This window comes from Helobdella robusta, assembly GCF_000326865.2.
Source record: "Helobdella robusta unplaced genomic scaffold HELROscaffold_9, whole genome shotgun sequence".
Lineage (NCBI taxonomy): Eukaryota > Metazoa > Annelida > Clitellata > Rhynchobdellida > Glossiphoniidae > Helobdella > Helobdella robusta.
Genome location: NW_008705512.1, coordinates 1,046,202 through 1,068,901, shown reverse-complemented (window position 1 = coordinate 1,068,901; position 22,700 = coordinate 1,046,202). Strand labels below are relative to the sequence as shown.

Here is a 22,700-nt window from a genome sequence, read left to right as displayed (position 1 = left end):
ATTATCTTCCAAGTAAAATGTAGATGGAATGAATGTGATGCAGTAAGTAGCAGGATGTTTTCTGCAAGATGTAAATTTTTTCCATAAATTATTATGTAATATAATGTGTCCGAAAAATTTGTTTGCACTATTTAACATTGCAAAATTTTAACAGGATTTTGTTTCTTTCTTTTGCCTTGTTTACAAACTCATCATGTTCATCATCATAATAACATCACTAATAATAAAGCTAACATGGATTTAGTTTTTGAAAACGAAAGCAAATAAATCTCGGTTAATAAAAACAACATCGAAATATTGCGATTTAAAAAAAAACGAAATAAAAATAAACAAAAATTTTTTTTAAATGAAAAATTCCCAGCTAAGAAAAATATGAAACAACAAATCAGTTTAATTGAAGAACTTGTAACGATGGGCTCCTGTCCTTGCTTCATTCATTTGAACCTGTACCTATGTTGTTTTTTTTCAGGTTAACAGTTTTATTCATGTTGTTGTTTGTGTTGTTGTTTATGTTGTTCATGTTGTTGTTGTTCATGCTGTTGTTCATGCTGTTGTTCATGCTGTTGTTTAGGTTGATGTTCATGCTGTTGTTCATGTTGTTGTTCATGCTGTTGTTTAGGTTGTTGTTCATGTTGTTGTTCATGTTGTTGTTTATGTTGTTGTTTAAACTTTATAAAATGTTGTTTGTTTTTTATGCGGTTCTTTTTCATGTTTATGTAATTGTTGTGGTTTTGGTTCAAATTTCATTGGATGCTGATTTCAAGTGAAAACTAAAAGTACATGACACACATAAGGTGAGCGTCTCAAGACCTGCTCATTTCAAATGTTAACACGCAGGTGCAAAATTACAACACGAAAATTAAAATAAAAAAAAAAATTTTAATTGCGAAAAAACTCTAAATCGAAATTTTAAAAAGTTTCGTCCTTAATAGATGTAGTCGCTTAACAATGAGGGCATGCATGTGGCGCTGTATGTACGTTTTTGTGTGTACATGTACGTGTATATGTACGCATATTTTGATAAAATATTGTTGCCATTATACATGTTTGTATGCTTAGATAGGTGTTATAAACATGTTATAAATATGTATGCAATTGAATTGATTGATTGACTGAGTGATGTTGTTGATGTGGTCGAAGCAGTTGGCCATACGTTCTTAGAATGCATCTGTACAAAAATGCCACAAACTCCGATGGTCTTATAAATGAACACGCAAGCACTCGCATGAATGCGTGCACGGGTGCATGGGTGAGTGGGCATAAAAAAATGAAAAAAACTCAGAAATCGATCACTTTTATTATTCAAAAAAAATTGTTTTGTCTCTTTAGACGTACTAATATGATGCCAAGTATCTTCAAATATGCTTCGTGAAATATCTAAACGTGTGCCTACTTGCTGGCGTGCGCGCGTTATGTGACTGGTGCGATCGAGTGACGTACGTACAGAGCTTTCAGTATAAACTTCGTACTAGATTAGTGAGAGTGCTGCGATAAGTAAAACTTTGATGTTTTTGTCTGCGTATGCTAGTGTGCTTCATCATTTTTGTTGTTGTATTTTTGTAATTGTTGCTGCTGTTGTTGTTGTTGTCTGCCAGTTGTTTTTTGTGTACTTCATCTATTTGTTGTTGTTATTGCGTTATTACTTTAATTGTTGTGATGTAAATGTAGTTGTTATTGTAATTGTTGCTGCGTTGTTTTTGTAGTCGTTTTCCAGTTGTTTGCAATTTGTTTGTTGTTGCTGTTATACTTGTTGTTTTTATCGCTGCGTTGATACTATAACCGTTGTTGTTATATCACGTTGTGATCGTATTGTTCACATTGAGGTATTATATTTCTATTTGTTAATGCGTTTCTAACATAGTTGTTGTTAAGGCTGTTGGAAATCTTGTTGTCGGCGTTGTGGTGTTGCTGTTATGGCGTCTCTCAAACGCCACGTGACACTCAGGCGTTGTTATTACGATGTTGCTTGGAACACAAGACACAATTCTCATTTTAAAAAAATGTAGATTTTGTTTAAAACATTTTTAAAATCATTTATGATTAAGTCACTTGAAATCAAAAAAATTAAATGTTGGAAATAAAGTGAAAAGTTTTTTAATTAGAAATGGTTAAGTTAAAGTTAAACTTGCATAAACACAAAAGAATAGGGTAATGGAAAGTTGTTGGAAAAATTGAATAACTGCAAGATGAGTTATTGGAAGTTAAATGGGTAGTCTACTGTATATACATTTCCATTCAAAATGTTTTCTCACCGCGACAAACAAGTAAATACATTATTTAAAATGCATTGGGACGATTCAAAGTTGGATCACCATTGCGAGACCGATCTTTAACAGCACCACTTAAAACTCAATGTTTTAGTAGTGTTAGTGTCATAGGGTGAGAAAGAGTATTGAATAAATGATTGACAGCACAGCTGCTAAAAAACCTTTGAAGAATTTTTGGATCAGTGCTTCCAACTGCAGAGGTTGTAAATGTTGCAGTAGTAACAATAATATATATGTGTACTTAAATGACAAATCCAATCAAAGAGAACGCCACGGATATGATTAACATGCAGATAATGGTGAACCTACTTTTGTACATGGATGATAATATGCTGGCAAAGATGGCAGTGAGAAAGTCGGAAAATGAGATTAAGTTGGCGGAGGTTATAGTGGGAGCAAACAAAATAATGTGGAACAAATCAGATTAATTTGCAGTTTCATTACATTTATTTCATTTGTTTCCCAGTCGCTGCACTAAATTGTTTGGCTGTGTGGCTGTGTTCATCCTCATCATCGTCATCATCAAAATTCACTGTTCAACTGTACGTTCACTCCTGAACATCAAAAATATCTCAATCTAGTCGTAAACCCGAATTCATTCCGCAATTACACTTGGGCCATATTTCTTGCATCATTTTTAGCAGCATGGCTTGTTTATACTGAAGCTTAGCAGCAAGTTTATGGGTAAGAATTTTTGATTCAAATTATTTGTGAAAAATAAAATTTGAAACACTTATTTGAAAATAATAATGAATTAAATAATTGAAACCACTCTAAATTTTAGATCAACGTTCATCTTATGCAAACATGTTCAACTGATGCGAGTGGATAACTAGATGATAGATTTTCAAAAATTTATAAATTCATCTTATACACGCCACAAAACATTCATCCATTGCCGAAAGAAACAAACAATTCGATCAACAGTTGAAAATTATTTTTTTAAAATGCATTGTTTGTCGATCAGTAAAAATTAAACACAAAATTGTTTCTTTAAATGTTTTAATCTGATAAAATAAACTCATCACTTTCTACAATGTTCCATTTTAAAGTAAGATTTAAAAAATCAGAACTAACAGGAAATAAAAAAAAGAGTTGTTGAGCAAAACAAAATCGAAAACTGAAAACCCACGTTTGTACGGGCACTCTTATATTAAGAGACCAAAAATATTTCTCTATATTTTTCAACCGCCCTACACCAACATGACGCAAAATTTCACAAATGATTATGTCAGAAAAGTTGACAACAGACATGCAGAGTAAAACCAACCATATCGAAAAAGCATTCTGTCCACAGATATAGTATCATTATATTATTTCTTTAGAGTTTGAGGCAAGATCTCGTAGGCATTACATGTTTATATGGAAGTTTTACAGTATCTATCTGTGATTGTTTATTTAGCAGGTTTTAAATGTGAATTATATGTTGGAATAAAAATAATAACATCAAAACGTTCACAAAAATCATTAAATAAGTTTTATAAGGATGTGAGTATATAATAAGGATATGAGAAACAAGTGACAAACTTTTAGAAATTCAGTCATACAAATACTTGTGCACTTGAAAATAAATAAATAGACATTAAACACAGCATAAACATCATACCCCACATACACAACACAGTATGCTTAACTTATAATACGTACACAATATACTAAACTTATAACACGTACACAATATACACAACAAAAACAACCCGAACATAACACATAGACAAACGTAAAAGACGCGTTTCATACAACATCAACAAACAACATAAACAATCAACATCAACAAACAATAAACAACATAAACAATCAACATCAACAAACAACAAACAACATCAACAAACAACATCAACAAACAACATCAACAAACAACATCAACAAACAACATCAACAAATAACATCAACAAACAACATCAACAAACAACATCAACAAACAACATCAACAAACAACATCAACAAACAACATCAACAAACAACATCAACAAACAACAACATAAACAAACAAGTAACGATATCAAGATGCACACATGCAAGTTTATTTATGGAGCCATCATTTTAAAATTCAACGCGGGATAATTCAATAATAAACACTCGCCAGTGCGTCCAGTTCTTAAAACGCTTGGTCAGCCAGCCTCGACACGCCGGGCAGCCATCTTGAATGACCATGTAGGTGCAGTAAAATACACTTTATGTAATGTATTGTATCTATTATTATTATTAATATTTTTAAAATTATTATTTTTTATATTATTATTATATTATTATTATTAGAGAATTTATATAGCACCCTTTAATTTTATTCAGAGGCGCTTCTTGAAGTGATGAAAGATATTTTTAGTTTTGCGAAATTGTTGAACAGTCCAATCCTGATTGACTATACATTGAAGAAAGACGGCAGAAGAAGACTAGATGCATTTGAGGTGAAGTGGTTCAGAAGAATGCTCCGTGTAAAATGGACAGAAAAAAAGAACAAGAGAAAAAATAAGAGTTCAAATTAGCAGGATGGAGACGACAACGTCGAGAGTATTAAGAAGACAAATGAGTTTTTTGGGCACATCTGTCGGATGAAAGATGACAGGCTGATGAAAATGGCTGTGTTTGCCAGAGCAGAAGGCAAAAGGAAGAAAGGAAGACCCCCGAGAAGATGGTTAGATAATATTGAAGAATGGACTAGAAGAAGTATATGGATAGCAAAAAACAAGCCGAGTCCAGACAGGGTTTCTGGAAAAAAGATAATGCTTTCGGCCTCGACGGTCTGTGGACTCTGGAGATGGATACAGAATATGATTGCACTTTATTCCCAGACGTGAAAATTTTTATAAAATGGTAATAGCTGCTGGTGCACAAGTTTAAAATTTATATTGACTGATGCGTGATACATCGTTTACGTTGAGATCTTCAAATTCAGTGTAGTAGGTACTAGAAATCACTCGTCTCTATAAGAATAAAGGTTCGGTAACATTCTTATGAAACGATTTTGACATTTAGTGATCGGCTTTAAATGTACCTCACAATTTTTCCAGATCATCAAAGGGTAGGGGAAGTTGACCAAGCCATGAACGAGGAAAATACGGACGATACTATGTAAAATATAGTAATAAAGTAGACGGAAATTAGGCAAAAAAGTTATTAACTTAAGAACGTTAAAAATCCTCCTTCTTCCCAATAAAACGGGAAGAAACGGGAGTTGGAGCTAGCAAAAAATAATTCTGTATCCGCCAGTGTATATACTTGTCTTTAATCATCACAGTTATCCTTCAGCCTTCAATGATCAAAAATGTTGTACGAGCGTTCAGTACAAGTGCTTGTTACTGTATTACTTTATGCACTTTTTTTATTTTGGTATTTTTAATTATTTTTATCTGATCGATTTTATGAACTGAAAAATAATTTTATCAAAAATTTAGAAGAATTAGTTATGCACATACCAAATTAAATTAAATCATCACGATAACCTGCCAGCATAACATCGTATCATCACAGCAATAGAACATTCACACAACAATAAAGCATCATCACATCATGTCATCATCACATCACATCATGTCATCATCACATCACATCACATCATGTCATCATCACATCATGTCATCATCACATCCCATCACCACAACTTCTACTAAGATTATATCGATGCTTTTGAATATTTTAATCATCGACTTTGACATGTTACGTTTCATCATTCTTGCTTCAGCGTGTTCCATTCAAGCCGTCACTTAATTCTCTTGATGCTGGTGTTGGTGACTGGTGGTTGTATCCCATCAACATGAAGATTTTCTTCATTGTTGAATCAAAAAAGCTGCGGAATTAAATACATATTTCTCAAAATTGTTTTTTTTTTATTTTTAGAGTTTTGTTGTTTTTTGTATTTATATAGTTATATCATAATATTTCAGTTTGTTTATTCGTGCACGCATTTAAACAAACAAAAAACAAATATTTACGAAATTATATTGAGTTGGGCGACATCATTCAATTGAATGAACATCATTTTTTTAAATAGTTGTGTGAAGTTGTGTAAAGTTGTGTTCACTGGAGAAATTAAAAAATTACTAAAGAAAAAAAAATTGCTATTCAAAACTTATTTAAAAAATCCATCTCCAGAAAAATTATCAAAGTTTAAAACGTTAAGTCAGTTTTGTACGAAATTAAAAAACAAATTGAAGCGCAAATATTACATGGATCAAATCGAGCAAAATAATAATAATAGTAAAAAAACGTGGTCAATAATAAAGGAAATTTCAAAAATATCTACCAGTCATAAAACTAAATCTCAGTTAACTTCAAACGAATAGATTATTGAAAACCCTGCAAATTTTTTGAATGAATATTTTGTCAACATAGCTCCAAATTTGCTCAATTCATTTCAAACAGACAAACAATGGAAAACTTTTCTTCGCAACAAAAACATCAAATTCATTTTTTGTCTCCATGCATCTGCAGATGAGATAATTTCCACAACCAAATTGCTGATACCAAAGTCGTCTAGCGGTTAGGATGATAATCCAACAAAAATTGTAACATCAACAATTCACCCCACCGCCCAGGTCCTTGAACACATCATCAACCTTTCCTTCACAACCGGTGTTTTTCCAAAGTGCCTCAAAATATCCAAAATCATACCAATATAGAAAGTTACTGGTAATAATGACGTTTCTAACTTCCGACCAATTTCACTTGTACCAGCATTCTCAAAAGTAATTGAAAAAATTATGCACAGGAGAATAATTTCATTTTTACAAAAAATAACATCATTTCAAATTACCAGTTTGGGTTTCGAGAGAAACATTCAACAGAACTGGCCATCATTGAACTGATAAGAAAAATTGGTAATGTAGCGGAGAAAAAGCATTTCATTGTAGGAACATGTCTCGATCTGTCGAAGGCCTTTGACTGTATCGATCACGACATCCTGCTAAGTTTCTTCTCCTGCTAATTTGCTTCTCAAAATTTTCAATTTTGAGAAGCAAATAAAATTTCGTTTCGTTTCGTGTGAAGTTGTGTGAAGTTGTGTGAAGTTGTTTGAAGTTGTGTGAAGTTGTTTGAAGTTGCAGACACTTGCAGACAAGCGCACAAACAGTCCTGAGCTTTTCATTTGCACAACAAGAAACTTTCCGTTATTTTTTTATTCCCGACTGGATACAATTTTGTTAGATAAACTATTTTTATCCAAATTAGTGAGAGTCGATGACCGTATAATGGCCCTTAACGTTCATGTGACATCCACATTGTACCTACACCATACCATACGCTTTTATGATGCTTACAACGTACATGCGTATAGGCAGCAGATAAATTTGAATTAGATCAAAAACGTTCTAACAACCTTTTATTTGTGAGATAATATATTATCCTATATTAAACTGAAAGTCAATTGACAGTAAATTTGCGCTGTTTTTATTTTGTATTTGATTTTATTCTTCAGCGAAGCGTCAAAGACCTCACGCGAACATAAAAATTGTGAAAACGGTGATAACACTCGTCTCTGAGGAAAAAAATGTGCAATAATTTTAACTGGAGTTTCCTGGTTGAATGGAGACGTTGGACCGCATCTCAACAGCCTCACACTCACGGCTCATCCATCACACGATGTGGTTTCGTTGGCAGTTGAGATTTCGTAACGTATTTGAATATTTACTGCCTTTAAATCTTTTATTATTCTCGCGCTGTGAATTTGTGATCTTATTAATTTTTGTTCAAAATCAATGAAAGTAATTAAAAGTTAATATGTAAGACCTAAAAACTAAATAAAGTGAATAATAATAATGATAAAAATTGTGATAATAAAATGAATCATAATAAGGATAATAATAACAGGAAGAAGAAGAAATAGAATGTTATTTATAAAATCCCATAAAAATCGACTGAGCACACTCGAAATTATTTTTATAAAAACGAAGCGCATCACCAAAATAATTTATTTATATTTAAATTTTAATCCTTTCAACTTTCAGTCAGATCTTTGACACAACAGTTTTAATATCTCTATTGTAATTATGTGAAGTAAAATTTAGAATTACGAAATATTTCTTGAAGTGAAGCCACTCAGGACGAAATCTGATACCACACGAAAACGAATTTCAATTTAATTTTTTCCTTCTAACAAATGTTGTACATGTTTGGTTGGGATGCAACAAATCGCATCACACATGCAACAACAAAACTCAATGTCTTTTTTACTCGTTCACCAAAAATAATGGAGCCATGTGGTTCAAACAAAAAAAATCAGTGATTCTTAAAATAGTAACGGAAAAAAAACAAAACCAATTTTTTTTTTAAATTTGCTCTTTTTTAAATCTCAAATGATGTTTCTGTGCTATCATCACCGCTTCTAAGATATTTTTAAAGGGTGCTTACAAACACACCTGCCACGCAAATGCAATAATCCTAATTCATTTGCCAACAAAAAATTAAGAAAATCAAAAGTTAGATGGAAACGTGGAAAGTCTGGAAGATGTTGCTTACTACAAATTAACATAAACATACAAACACATAACACATACAAACACATAAATATACTAACACACCGGAACACATAAATATTTGTTGTTATTCTTGTCATAATTATTGATTTGTTAATGTTTCTGATGTTGTTATTGTTTAGTAATTATGGTTTGAAAAAAAAAATTATGCATAAGAATCGGGCTAAGCCGCACAGCAACAACAATTTGATGACGTTTTTTCCAGGTGAACAACGGCAAATGAAAATATTTGCATTATTAATGAAGTCGTTGAGGAAATGAAGAGCGAGCCATGATAAGCCTTCCTTAACTTTTGAAACATCATTTTAATATTTTACGTAGAAAAATTGCCGATAAGCAGAGTGGAAAATGTGACAATAATATCATTGTCGTTCATTGATTGTGAGTATTTCAAATTTGTGAAGTTGTTAATGGGTTAAATAATACACAAATAAATTATCAATGATCACTATGAATATTCATAACAACCTACATGATAATGATTTAGCTGTAAAATATGTTAATAGTATCGGGAGAGACAATTTTATAGATGGAAACTTGTTGCTCCTCTGTTGTAAGATTCCCGCTTTCTTTTAGAATGAGTAATATTTTTTTTATGATCGCATGTTTTTGCAGCATTTCGTTGGTGACGTCACGCGTTAGATCGACCAAAAATTCTTTGTTATCATATTTTACCGCAGATATAATCATTATCATCCTCATCCTCATCCTCATCCTCATCCTCATCCTCATCGTTATTGTCATTGATTTTCCTTTTTTAACTTCAAGACTCCATCCACAGACATCTGTACGATGGTATCATTACGTTATTGTCGTCATCATTTTGCATCATTATTGCCGTGGCATGATCGTCATCAATATTGTAATCATCAGCGTCATCATCAGCGTCATCATCAGCGTCATCATCAGCGTCATCATAATCTTTTCATTAATCATCTTTAACGGAGCTTTATCTTCATCACCAAAGAAGGAGTTTGGCCTCCTGAAAAAATTGCTTAGCAACAACGAAAACTACAATCAAATTTAAAATAAAATGTGTTGAAAATTTAACAAACAAAAGGGCATTCGACTTTTCAAAAAACTGACAAAATACTACAAGTGCAATAGTGAAATTTTTATAAACTCGTGTGATCGACAACATAACAACCCAGACTCACGCGCACACACATACACACACACACACGCACACATTGACACATACACACACACACACGCACACACTGACACATACACACACACACGCACACACTGACACATACACACACGCAAACACTCTTACATACACACTCCGTCGGTGCCAACTTTTCATGAAACAATACAAAAGCAGTAAAATGAACTTCAAGTGACACCATACAAATGTAACATTCCACAAAACTCATATGAACATCTAACTAATGTGCAACACCTTCACTCATCTATATTACATCTCTACTGCAAGAACATGCTTGTGTGCAAGTTTTTATTTCACGCCTTTTGACGTCTATATTCATAAATTCTATGCGATATTTTTCCAAATCTTTTCATACTATACTTACACACACACACACACACACACACACACACACACACACACACACACAACACACAAATACATACACACACATACACACACATACACACACACACCCTCTCTCCTCTCTTTCTCTCTCTCTCTTTCTCTCTTTCTCTCTCTCCTCTCTTTCTCTTTCTTGCACACCACTTTGCAAAACTATATTTATACATGTGTGTGAGTGTCTGTGTGTGTCTATGCTTGCTGGAATGAAAATGTGATGGCTGGGTACGCGTGTGCGCCGTTGTAATCTCTAATCGATCGCATCAGAGTCCCTTCATATTGTAGCCAAGATATATGACTGAGACTTTATTTCATGTTGTCGTTGTTTGAAGATTTCGAGCGCCAGTTGTAGATCATCATTCTGCAATAATAATAATAATAATAATTATAGTAATAATAATAATAATAACAAAATATAATAATAAAAAAAATAATAATAAATAATGATAATAACAAATGAAATAATAATAGACTTGCGCGACAATGGCGGAACAGCTACAGTGTGTGTATGCTTCATCTCTAGACATCATCGGAACAGCCACATTGATTGCTAGACATCAACAGACGCACATGGCAGCAGTACAAATAAAAATTAATTTAAATCTAACAACTATCGCGATGACACATTCCGTCAAACTAGGTAATAAATGGATGAATGGAAAAATAAAAATGCTCTTCAGTATTCAAACATTGTAATATGATATGATACACATTGATATGCATACATTGCAATATATTTTATATAATTAACGCTACAAAAGGTATAAAATAAATAAATAAATATATATACTTATATATATATATATAAGTATATATATATATATATATATATATATATATATATATATATATATATATATATATATATATATATATATATATATATATATATATATATATATATATATATATATATATATATATATATATATATATATATATGTTGGTAATAGACCATAATTTTTACAATATTCTATAAATTCTACCGAATGTTTGGCGTTAATATGTTTGTAGTTCGTTTTTTCAATTTTTCTCACTAAAGTTTTTTGGTGAACGTTTAGTTTATTAAAATTCAAAATAAACTTATTTTCCGAATTCATGCTACAATTATTTATAAAGATCACTGCGTATGTGTGTGAGGGAGCGATGTGTGTGTGATCTTTATAAATAATTGTATTTATGATAGTCTAAACCCAAAATATATTATATATATATATATATATATATTTGTTTGTTTGTGTGTGTGTGGGTGCATATAGTGTTACTGTGTTCTTGTACTATGTGAGTTTGTAGATTTTGTGGCATAGATGTGGTATGGGTTTGTGTATGTGTGTGTGTTTGTGTGTGTGTACTGCACACATCATAATGATGTACAGCAATAACAGGGAGTTTAAAATGAATTTAATTTTCTGGCAAACAAAAGCCGATGTATGTGGCGCAAATGTTTTATATCTCTGCTTCATTACTTTAACTCTGACGTGTTCAATCATAAAAGTTGTTGTGGCTGGCTGCTGCTGCTGCTGATGGTGGCGGCGTTGTTTTTGTTGTCTGTTGATTTTATTTGTTGGTTGTTTTTATTTGATTGTTTACAGACGTTTTAACGATGTCGATGATGCATGGTTGAAGTTCTTGTGACGTCAGTTTGACTTTGATGTGGTTGCTTATGTGGGATTTGTTACTGCCACTGTCGATATTTTTGAAATAAAGACATTTTTGTTGTGGTTTTGTTGCTTCTTTGATGTTGTTGCTGATGTTTCATTGCCACTCCATGTTTTTACGCTGAAAACTCTTTCCATATTGCCATATTTCAATAAAAAACTATATAATTATGGCGCGCTAATAAATTTTAAAAAATTTCCTCCATCTACCCTCATCAGTTTTTTAAAGATTAATTCTCGATACATCAAAATAAAAATAAATAATTTGGTTTTAGTTTGCACCGTAAAATTGTTGAAATTTGTTTGGTCAGTTATCAGCAGAAGTTTCACTGATGCACTCGTTCAAACTAACTACCGCATATTTTTTAAAACCTTGCTTGATAGAAAGTTTTTGTACATTCATTTTTGTGCTTTGTCTTTGCAGAAGTTTTACTCGAATTGAAAATCGAGCTTCTAAAAAGAGAACCTTATTAATGCATCTCATCAGTCAACATTAACTTGCCGTTTTTAATTTGATGAACACGTTTTTGTCATGGATACATTTGTTACTATTATTATTGTAACTGACATACCATGCCTTGTATGATGGTTATCAAATGTTGATCTCTGGATGTTGATTAATCGCGTTAAATTGAACCAGTACAAAACTTAATTACTTCCAATTGGCACGTGGCAACAACTATTAAAATTGAAAATGAATATTGATTCAATTAATGTAAATGGGCAGATTATAAAATTTTGAAATCAAGCGTCCAACTTTGTATGTATCTAAGATTTTAGGTTGTCAATGAAAACTCATCTGAAAATGTTGTCTTCATCATGCAGATTCAGTTTACAAAAGTTTTATCGTGTCGTTTATCATTAGATCGGTCGACCATGTAGCATTTGGTGCACTCATTCATTTACGATTAGAATACTGCAATAGTCTGTTTTATGGTCCCCTCGTTAAAACCATAGTAATACTTCAGTCGATTCAAAACAGAGTGGCCAAAATTGTTGTAAGTGGTCTAAAATTTAAAGTGGTCTAAAGTCAAACCAATTTTTAAAAATCTCCCTTGGTTAAACTTATAAAGAAGAATCATTTTTAAAATATGAGTTTTAATGTTAAAAGCAACAAATCAACTTTTACCTCAGTAAGTTCAATAGAAAATCGAGAGTTTCAGCTGATGTTGATTTAAGGTGTGATGATTTAAACTTGATGGCAATTAATACTACAGAGTTGCTAATTGGAGCAAGAAACATTTCTGCGTCCGGACTGTCTTTGAGGAACTCATTATGTACCGAGGTCATTGAGGACACTTGGATTAAGCATTTATAATTTCAGACAAAGATTAAAAACATTTTTATCTTCGATTTGGTTTCATTTGCTTCTATACCGTACAGTCATTTTGTGTTTTTGATCAAATTTTATGAAAGCTCTTCTGAGATACTTTGAATTAGAGCTACACACAAATTTTCTATGATAATATATACTTGAAGATGATTCATGTTACATTGTACGACACTGACCGTGCACTGGTTCTGGCATTGGTTTGTGCTATTGGATCGTCATTATTTGCAATGTTCGTCTCCGTTGTACGTTGATTGATCCAGTCAGCAGATTCTTTGTACATATTTCTTCTTGGAGTATGTATGTGACCAGCATGAAAGGAACGTCATTTTTAATATTAATGGTTCAGCCTCACCATCATCATTATCATGCCATGAAACATAAAATAAGAAACTTTGAAGATATTAGAAATTGTTTTTGCACCAAAAATATTGAACCCTTTGCCAAATATTCACCATGGTACAGTGTGGTAGTAGTGTGGCATTGTGTAGGTTTATAACCTATTCTAATTCTTGTTTTTAATAATTGAATACATCAGAAATAGTGTTACATGTCTCAAACGTATTTTAAAACGGTTTAAAACCATGCATGCGTTCAAGTTGCACATGCACACGTGTTTCATTGGAATGTACTTGTTCTCGCATTAACTTTCCTGACTCAAAGAAGCTCCATTTGAGATGGTTTTATATTCTTACACGTGCCCAAGTTTTAATGTATTTCAGCTATAAAGCCCTCTTTAATCATCATGTCAAACGTTATGATGCTATCAACTGCAATATTTATTGCTGCTAGGATGATTCAGATGCTGAAATTATACATTTCCCTGCATTTTCGTTGCAATGAAATTTCTGTTTATTCTTGAGATTCATTCAACACAGTCAGTATCTGTGTGTTTTTTTGGAATATATTGTTGAACAGTTTCTAAGAGGAACTGCTGCTGTGGCTCGTCAACCAAAAAATTGTTTTCCCATTTGGTTGATAAAAATCAAATATTTTTTTCAAATTTTTCACAAAAATTTATTAGATACTGATTTCATTTTTCACATTTTTTATTTCACAAAATGTCCTTCACGTTTCATTTTTTTTTGAATTCATTGGAAACCTTTTATGAAAATTTTATAAAATAAGGTCACAAATTTGACAAGCTCAAAACAATATGTGGACATCACCAATCATTATCATCAGGACTATCGTCAGAAGACACCATCATTAATTTTTATGCATCATCATCATCGACTTCATCATCGTCATCGTGTAACCTAATTTTAACATCACGATGTTACATTCAGCCAAACCTGTCTTGCAACATTTCCATGGATGAATGATGTTGTTGATTGAATGTTCTTATGATTATCGTGAAAATAAATGCTTTCCAATATAATTTACTGATACATAAAAATTATTTAAAATTATTTAAATCTAAACAATTAATTAGTCAACTAGCATATAACATAATTGTAACAAGTGAATATTAACTTTCAAAGCATCACATGTGAATTTATCTTTAAAAGTTGAATATTTTGTATGAAGTAAACCAAGAATTAATCCGGTAAATTACTGTATAACAAATTATTCATGCGGTTACATAACAAACGAAACACCACTCCATCCCTGCAGTTACTACGCTATCCACGACCCAATTCGATACGCTCAGAAGCGAACGTTGAAGCGTGTGCTGACAAGCATCATCATCGTCTGGTTCGTCAGTGCTGTCATCTCCATGCCTCCACTCCTCACTTGGTTCGGTGCAAGCGCTCCAGCTATCTATAACGACGACGAAAACTGCAATAATGCTTATAAAAATAACATCAGCAACAACAAATTTGATAGTAAAAATTTTCGGCATTTTTTAAACTTGAAAACAACAACATCTAGATTTTTTGATTTTAAACATCACAGCAGCTGCGACGAAGACAGCAACGACAAAAACAAAAGTTATAATTTCAACAGCCGCAACCACACAGAACTAACTCAAACACCACCTCACGCCTCGGTGGTAACCTCACGATCGACGGCAGCACCGAAACATCGCATGTCCTTGTACAGCAGTGTTGACCTGACATGCGAACTCATTGACGATCCAAGTTACGTCATCTACAGTGCATCTGGATCATTCTTCATTCCACTCATCATCATGATCTTCGTTTACGTCAACGTCTACCTGGCTACGAAGAGCCGCTTAAGGAGGAGAGCCAAAATGGGTAAGAAACTTCTTCTCACTGTGACTGCTCCTCCATTCGGCAAGCACCACGAAGAAAGATTCAGATGCTGCTGCAGAAGGAAATTCAATAGAAAATCATTCAATTACTCTGGCTGCGGTGGTGGTTGCAACAGCAGCGTTGTCGAAGGAGGAGGATGCAGTAGTGTGGTCGGTGTGGCAAGTGGGGCTCGTGCAGAAGATAGTCAATCGATGATAAGCGATAACGGAGTAGGTCAAGTGAAGAGTGCAAAACACAACAAAAAATCAAATAACCTCGTCGACAACGACAACAACAACTACATGAACTTGAAGGCCACAGATGTCGATGATGTAGTTGTTAATAAGGTCAGCAAAAGAATGGACAAGTGGAAGAAAAGTTCAGTGAAAAGAAAAATGAAATCCAACGTTGCAACAACCAGCAGTGATAACGTTAAATGTAATATCAAAACACCTATGATAACAAGAACATCAGCAGATTCGCCTACATTCAAAATAAAGGTTGTACAAAATTTAAAAGAGACAAACCCAACCGTACCATCATCGTGCAATTTACAAACACAACAAACAACGTTCTCGAACTATGTCAACGTGGATGTCTGCAGCGTCGACAGTCACACGAACAACTTCAGCAACATTGTCAGCGGCAACACCGCAACCAACTTTACAGACGATGCTTGTCAAGTAAATGTTGAAGACAAATGCACAGACACAACGCCAGCGAACATTGTTTTATTGTCCAACCAACGTAACATATCTCTTGCTCACAATAACTCGACTGACGTTGCCGTTCGCTCTGAAACTCAAAATGCATGTCTCATTAACAATCCAACCAGGTCTAGTAACAACTCTTATATTAGTGATTGTTGCAGCAATTGTGAAATGAATGTTGCAAGCAACAACACTCCACCGAACACCGACTTCATTTTTTGTAATGAATCGATAAAAACTTACCAAAACTCTAGCCACGTTGAAAAAAATTTAAGAAATAATAATCTTGACAACACTGTTTTTAACAACAAATGCAATGACAGCCCAAACAACAACAAACACAGCAGCAACGACAACAATGGGACAAGATATAATCACGCGCCATCCTTATCTAACCTAATTTACGACATTGACGAAACTAAAGAATTGTCCGCCACTAAAAATAGTATATGCATTGAATTAATAAACGCGAAAGATAATATTAGTAATAGTGGAATGAGCAAAAGTGGATGGTATGGAGATAACAATGGAAGAAGCAACAACAAAAACAACAACAACAACAAAAACAACAACAACAACAACAGCAACAACAACAACAATAATAATAATAAACCGACTCATTTTTCAATAAATGTTAACATTAGAAGCAACACTAAAGACTCCAACAAACAAACAAATAACATGAATGAGAACAGCTATAAACCAGGAAGCTGCAATACAAACGCTTTGTCGAAGATAGGAGAGTTAAGCGGTAGCGTAAAAGAGGACGACGTCCTGCAGCCACACAACGACACTGAAAAGATTGCACAGCTTCATGGGCGACAGGTCAAAAGAAGCTATTCTAATATTAATAATAAAGGAAGATCGATTGAAAATCTGACCGAAAATGATGTTTGCAGAGAAAACAACAACAACGTGTCCCGCAGCATCGCTGACATAATCCATTTCAATAACGTTAACGACAACACCAATGACAACATCAACAGTAACAACAAGGATGCTCTAAAAAATAGAACCACCGATCTGACGAAACAAAAAACTACAAAAAGTTACGTCATTAGTAATGATCATTGCGCTATTCCATGCGACAACATCAACACAAAAGTTGTTGTGGCAGCTGAAATTAGTTTAACTAACTCTACTCAAATTACCAATAACGACATCAACGCAAACGGCAACTACATCAATGGCATCAGTGCCAGCAGCAACAATAATGTCATAAGTGAGAATGTGTTTGAAGTCAATAACAGCACAGCCAGCAGCAGCAAGAGGAAAGAGAGCAAGAACGTCAACATAACCTCTTATCTTAATCATTGCAGGATTAACGTGTCATGCGCAGACGATATGAAAAATCTAGGTGACAACAAAATTGATGACGTCTTGAATGAAAACAAAAACAATAAAAACAACAAAAAAGTTTATAATAATAATAGATGTAATAATTATGATGATGATAACGACAACATTTATAATATTAATAATGATAATAACAGCAGGTATAATAAAAACATAAATCATGATGATGAAAACAATCATGGTGATGATATTGGTGATGTACGCATTCATGATTTTGCGTTTTCCAACAACGACCTGTTCAAAGATGAAGCTGAGACGGTAGGCACAAAACACACACTGAATTCAACGCCGTTCTGCAAAAGAGACGATGAAAACACCACTTTAAATTTTCTTGTACATTCTCAACAACATAAATTCAACAAAAACGTTGGTAGTAACTGCGAAAATGATCGAGACAATACTGTTGACGATATTAAAAAAATAAAAGACCGCTACAAAACCAACAGGGCTAACTCAGACAAACGCAACATCATCTGTTTTAAGCCCCATAGTAACTCCACATTAAATAAAATTTCCAACAGAACGAGGTTAATCAGTCAAACAAAAAGCAATGCCAGCATGGACCTCAACGATGGGCCCGGTCGGCAAGAAACGACCACGACCACTACTGCAAACGACGCAAGTAGCAACATTATAGGCATGACCAGCATGAACATTAGGAGCACGCCAAACTTTATTTATTTGCAGCGTTATTGTAACGACCGGGATATCGGTAATGATTTTTCTGATGCAATAAACAACCGTAAATTCTTTTCTTGTAATTATATAAGCACCGGCACTTATAGCGAGAACGACCAATGCACAAGAAATGAAGCTTACATTGATAAAGAAGCAAAGCGCAGATTTATGCTCACACGTGATAAGATGGCAATAAACAGAAAAACCCACATTGGCAATTACATGAACTGTGCATCGAATGAAAACCGTAATGATGCCGCCGTCATCGCTACCACAACCGCTGCAATGTGTCCAACAAACTGTTCAAACAAACTTAATAACAACAACACACTGAGTATTCCATCTGCAAATCACGTGAAAACAAGAACAAGCCAAAACATTCACAATCTCAACAACAAAAATATCGGTACAAAAAATAACAAAAACGCTGACAGTAACACATTCAGTATAAAAAAAAGCAAGAATAACACTTACAACGTCAGTAAAAAAACTGGGACAAATAAAGTCGTGAGAGTTAACAACAGTAGCACCACAGTGGAAACGAATCTTAAGAATATTTCCATCAGCAACAATCCACTGAACGACGCTGTCCACATCTCACAGAGCAACACAACAGTCGGAGGCATGACGACTCTGAGCAAATTTCTGGAAGAGAAGCAACGCATCAGCTTATCACTGGAACGCAGGGCAGCGCGTACAATGGCGATCATCATGGGAGCATTTGTTTTTTGCTGGCTGCCCTTTTTCGTTTATTACATCGTTGGTCCTTTATGTCCCCAGTGCTACCAGAGTAACACGCTGATGAGTTTCTTCGTCTGGTTGGGCTACATCAACTCCACCATCAACCCGGTCATATACACAGTATTCAACATTGATTTTAGAAGATCTTTTAAAAATATTTTGACTGGAAAATGCAGAAATTAACCGTGAAAGGGTTCATCAATTTCTTTTCATTTATTGTATTTATTCATTTTTTGCTATTTTCTAATAAACAAGTAAATCCAAACATAATATTGATCGTTGAAATGATAACGTTTTACAGCAATATTCAGCAAACATTTTAAAAATGTTGATTAATTCCGGGTTGTAGCTAAAAATGAACATTCGAGCAACACAAATAATAAATGTTTAACTACAAAATCCTGTTACATGTGTTTTCGTGTGCTAAAACACCATTATCACTATATTTATTCATCTTTTTATAGTTAACAAAAACTTGTCTTTTGGATTGTAATTTGTTTAATTTTTATTCATTTTAATTTAATTAGCAAAAGAAACAAAAAAATTATATAACAATTTAATCTAAAATACACATTGAACTATTTTGTTTTGTGTTGTCCATCGTTTCTTTGATCGCCGGTATATAAAGTGATTTGTTTGTAGTTGTGATAAAATAAAAGCAAAAATGTTGTCTAAGCTGCCATTTGGATTATGTTTTCGAATAACGTCATACAAATGGCGGACAAACGTGAAAAATGAAATCGATAAAAATGAATGAATTGCTTGGTTTGGTAGCACGCATCTGAAGCTAATTAACGAAACCTACGTTCGGCGTTTTCCTATGAGTTTTAAAAACAATTAACAATCTTGTTGTTTGTTATTATGTTCTCAACCGTTTTTAATGCTTAGTCGAAAAAACAAATAAAAAACATGTGATTGGAATGGAAAGCATCAAATTTAATATAGACCTATATTTTCTCATTTGTGTTGACAAATTGGTTCAAAAGAATAGTGCCTAATTGTAGCAAGCACTGATGTGTGGTGCCCAGCCACATTCGAACGTAATTAAAATCTCATTCATCATTGGCAAGTCTACATCTATGGCATATTTTCGTCCTGCTTAACTGTCAAATTATCAAATGTTGAAAGGCATGTTGAGTTGAAATCTTAGGAGTTAGCGTCAGACGAATCTTAGTTATTGATTGGAGAAAAAAAATTTTATGTTTAAATATTAAAAATTTGCAGAATAAATGTTGAACAAATCTGGTTTAAATGAAACGAAATAACTTAACTTTTTAACCAGATAAAACTTCAAATATAAATTTGAAACATTTATATGAGATTAGCATTCCTAACACGTCGAACAATCCATTTGTCGAACGACGTAACCGTGGAATACTGTTATACACTTCCATTTAAAACCCAACATGAAGATCCTTTCAAGCAAGAGGACCAAGTACATAAAAAAGTACTTCTTGATCAGAAATGAGTATTGGAATGGGATGATGGAGTGTGAAATTAATTTGGTGTTGTATAGTAATAAAAAAATGCTATAATGTAGTTTAGAAAAATATCAAAAAATAGCTACTAGGAATATTTAAAGTCTTTCAAAGAAATAATTATTAAATAATAAAGTTTTTGAAATTGGATTGTGTTCGCATTTTTTCTAAAACAAGCATGTTCCAGCTTTTGAAAAAAATAAGACTATCATAATAACTGAGAGACATTTTTGGAATATATTTTACGTAGTTCTTGTACGCAATTTCATTGTCACTATTTGCGTAATTGTTACGTGATTCACATTGCACCTACCATGCTAGAAACAAATTGGGGGTTCGTAGCCGTCTTAGCTTTCTCATTTTCCGCTATGGAGTGTGATAAAATAGCCATTTAATACCTGACAGTGTCGTGTATTAAACATGTCAATATAAACTTAAAGTTCAAACAAGTTTTATTGAAATAGATATTTTAAATATCCACAAAAAAGTCTCGTAGTTAGTTTATAACAACAAATTTACAGCTATTCCATACCAGAGCTCTTTACCGAACAACACGTTTTTTGTTCATTAAAGTTTATCCTTTGTTAAATTCCATTTGGATTCTACACTGTTAGTTTGAACAGAATAAGAAACTCAACTAAACTTGCATAAACTCAAAGAAATTTAACTAGGCAACAACACAATAATGGTTCAAAGTCCAAAGCCATTATCTGCTCGTTGGAAATATTACGATGGTGAAAGCTCGCGTTCAGCTTACTAGTAATTCATAAAAATAAATTGTACAACAAAATGATCTGCGTGTCAAGATGTTTACCTAAACTCAGATCAATTCATAAGAAAAACATTCAATTGTGCGACAATTCTTTTAATTCGTATGAGCAGCTGAAAATTAAAAAAAAATATTGTTCTAAACTTCAACCATAAGAAACATTTGTGTTTACATTTTAAAATCATAAATGAAACTGATCACATGTTACGTTCCAGACGTTAACACGACTCATAGGCGTTGCCGGGATTTTGTTTTTTTAGGGGCTTAAATATTGCTTTTCTCTATTCTTTAGAAAATTCAAGCTCTGACAAACTCAACTTGCTTGGCATAAATGTAGAAATAAAAAATAAAACGATAGAAATGTGAAAATACATCAACACAAAATTTATGGACGTTGACAGGGTCTGGTACGAAATTGCACAATTGTAAATGTGTCTGTAACTGTTTTTGCAACATATATTTTGCAATGAGTTAGATTTTGTTGCCAGTGAAAACTGAGGTCCACTATTATATTAAGATATCAGAACATTTGTCACCACTAGCTAGTTTCTGTTATCATTATCATAACTGAAACTTCTTGTCTAAGAATATTTTACGCCAGTGTTTTTCGAACAAAAATTATTCAGAAAAAACAATCAAAAATGCACTTTAATCTTTAACGCAGAGGAAATTGATCTGAAAAGTTGTAACCAACCATGAGGTTTCAACAATGTTAAATAAGTTTTGAACTTCTAAGGTTATAGTTTTAAAATATTTATGAACCTGGAAATAACAAAATTAAAGAAAAACATTAAAATATTTAAAAAATGTGTTCCTAACGTATCTTGAATGCAAGCTGAATAGGCAAACATTAATAACCAAAACATAAGAAAACATTCCTTATTCTTCAAAACATCTTCATTGTTGTTGAACGCTTTTCTAATACGACAGGTTCTAGAAACATGATGTTGTCTAATGTTGAATTTTTTTCTACTTCCACGTTGTGTATTCGACATTTTGCTATTTTCATTAAATATCTCACAAAAAGTTTGTCAGCGTCTGCAGCTAACTTATGATTCGTTTGGTTTAATTAGTTTCGTGATGGGTAGTACGGAGCATAGAGTCATATTTTGGAAAATTTTGATGTGGCTCACATAAGATTATTAATTTTCTAATTTTCTTGATAACTTATGTGTGATTTGGTCGGAACCAGAAATTGAGTTGTTACCATTGAATTATATAATTCCAAGGTTGTTACTTTGTCCTGAATATTAATTATTTAAAAGTTATTTGCTGGTTTTAATTTTTAGTTTTTTTCTCCTTTTTATTTATTTTTCTATATACTTACACTCTTTGTCAGTTTGTCATATAGGCAGTGGCGGATCTAGGGAAGCTAGAGGCCATGGTCCCCCGTTGTGAGCAGTGTTGTTATTAAGTCAGTAAAACTCTGTTTTTTGACAGGAAAACACTTTTTTATGTACAAAATGCACTAAAAATTAGCGTGATAAGGATAA

The 22,700-nt window shown here is 33.0% G+C and overlaps 1 protein-coding gene across 1 annotated transcript; it reads left to right on the top strand.

The window, feature by feature from the left end:
• Positions 1-14,895: 14,895 nt before the first annotated feature.
• Positions 14,896-19,143, top strand: HELRODRAFT_70983 (hypothetical protein; the record flags this gene model as incomplete). The annotated part of the gene is made up of 4 exons (XM_009032952.1): positions 14,896-15,022; positions 15,296-15,498; positions 17,413-17,620; positions 18,836-19,143. Coding segments are annotated over 4 exons (846 nt in total), but the record flags the coding sequence as incomplete, so codon positions are not given.
• Between the last annotated feature and the right edge of the window lie 3,557 nt (positions 19,144-22,700).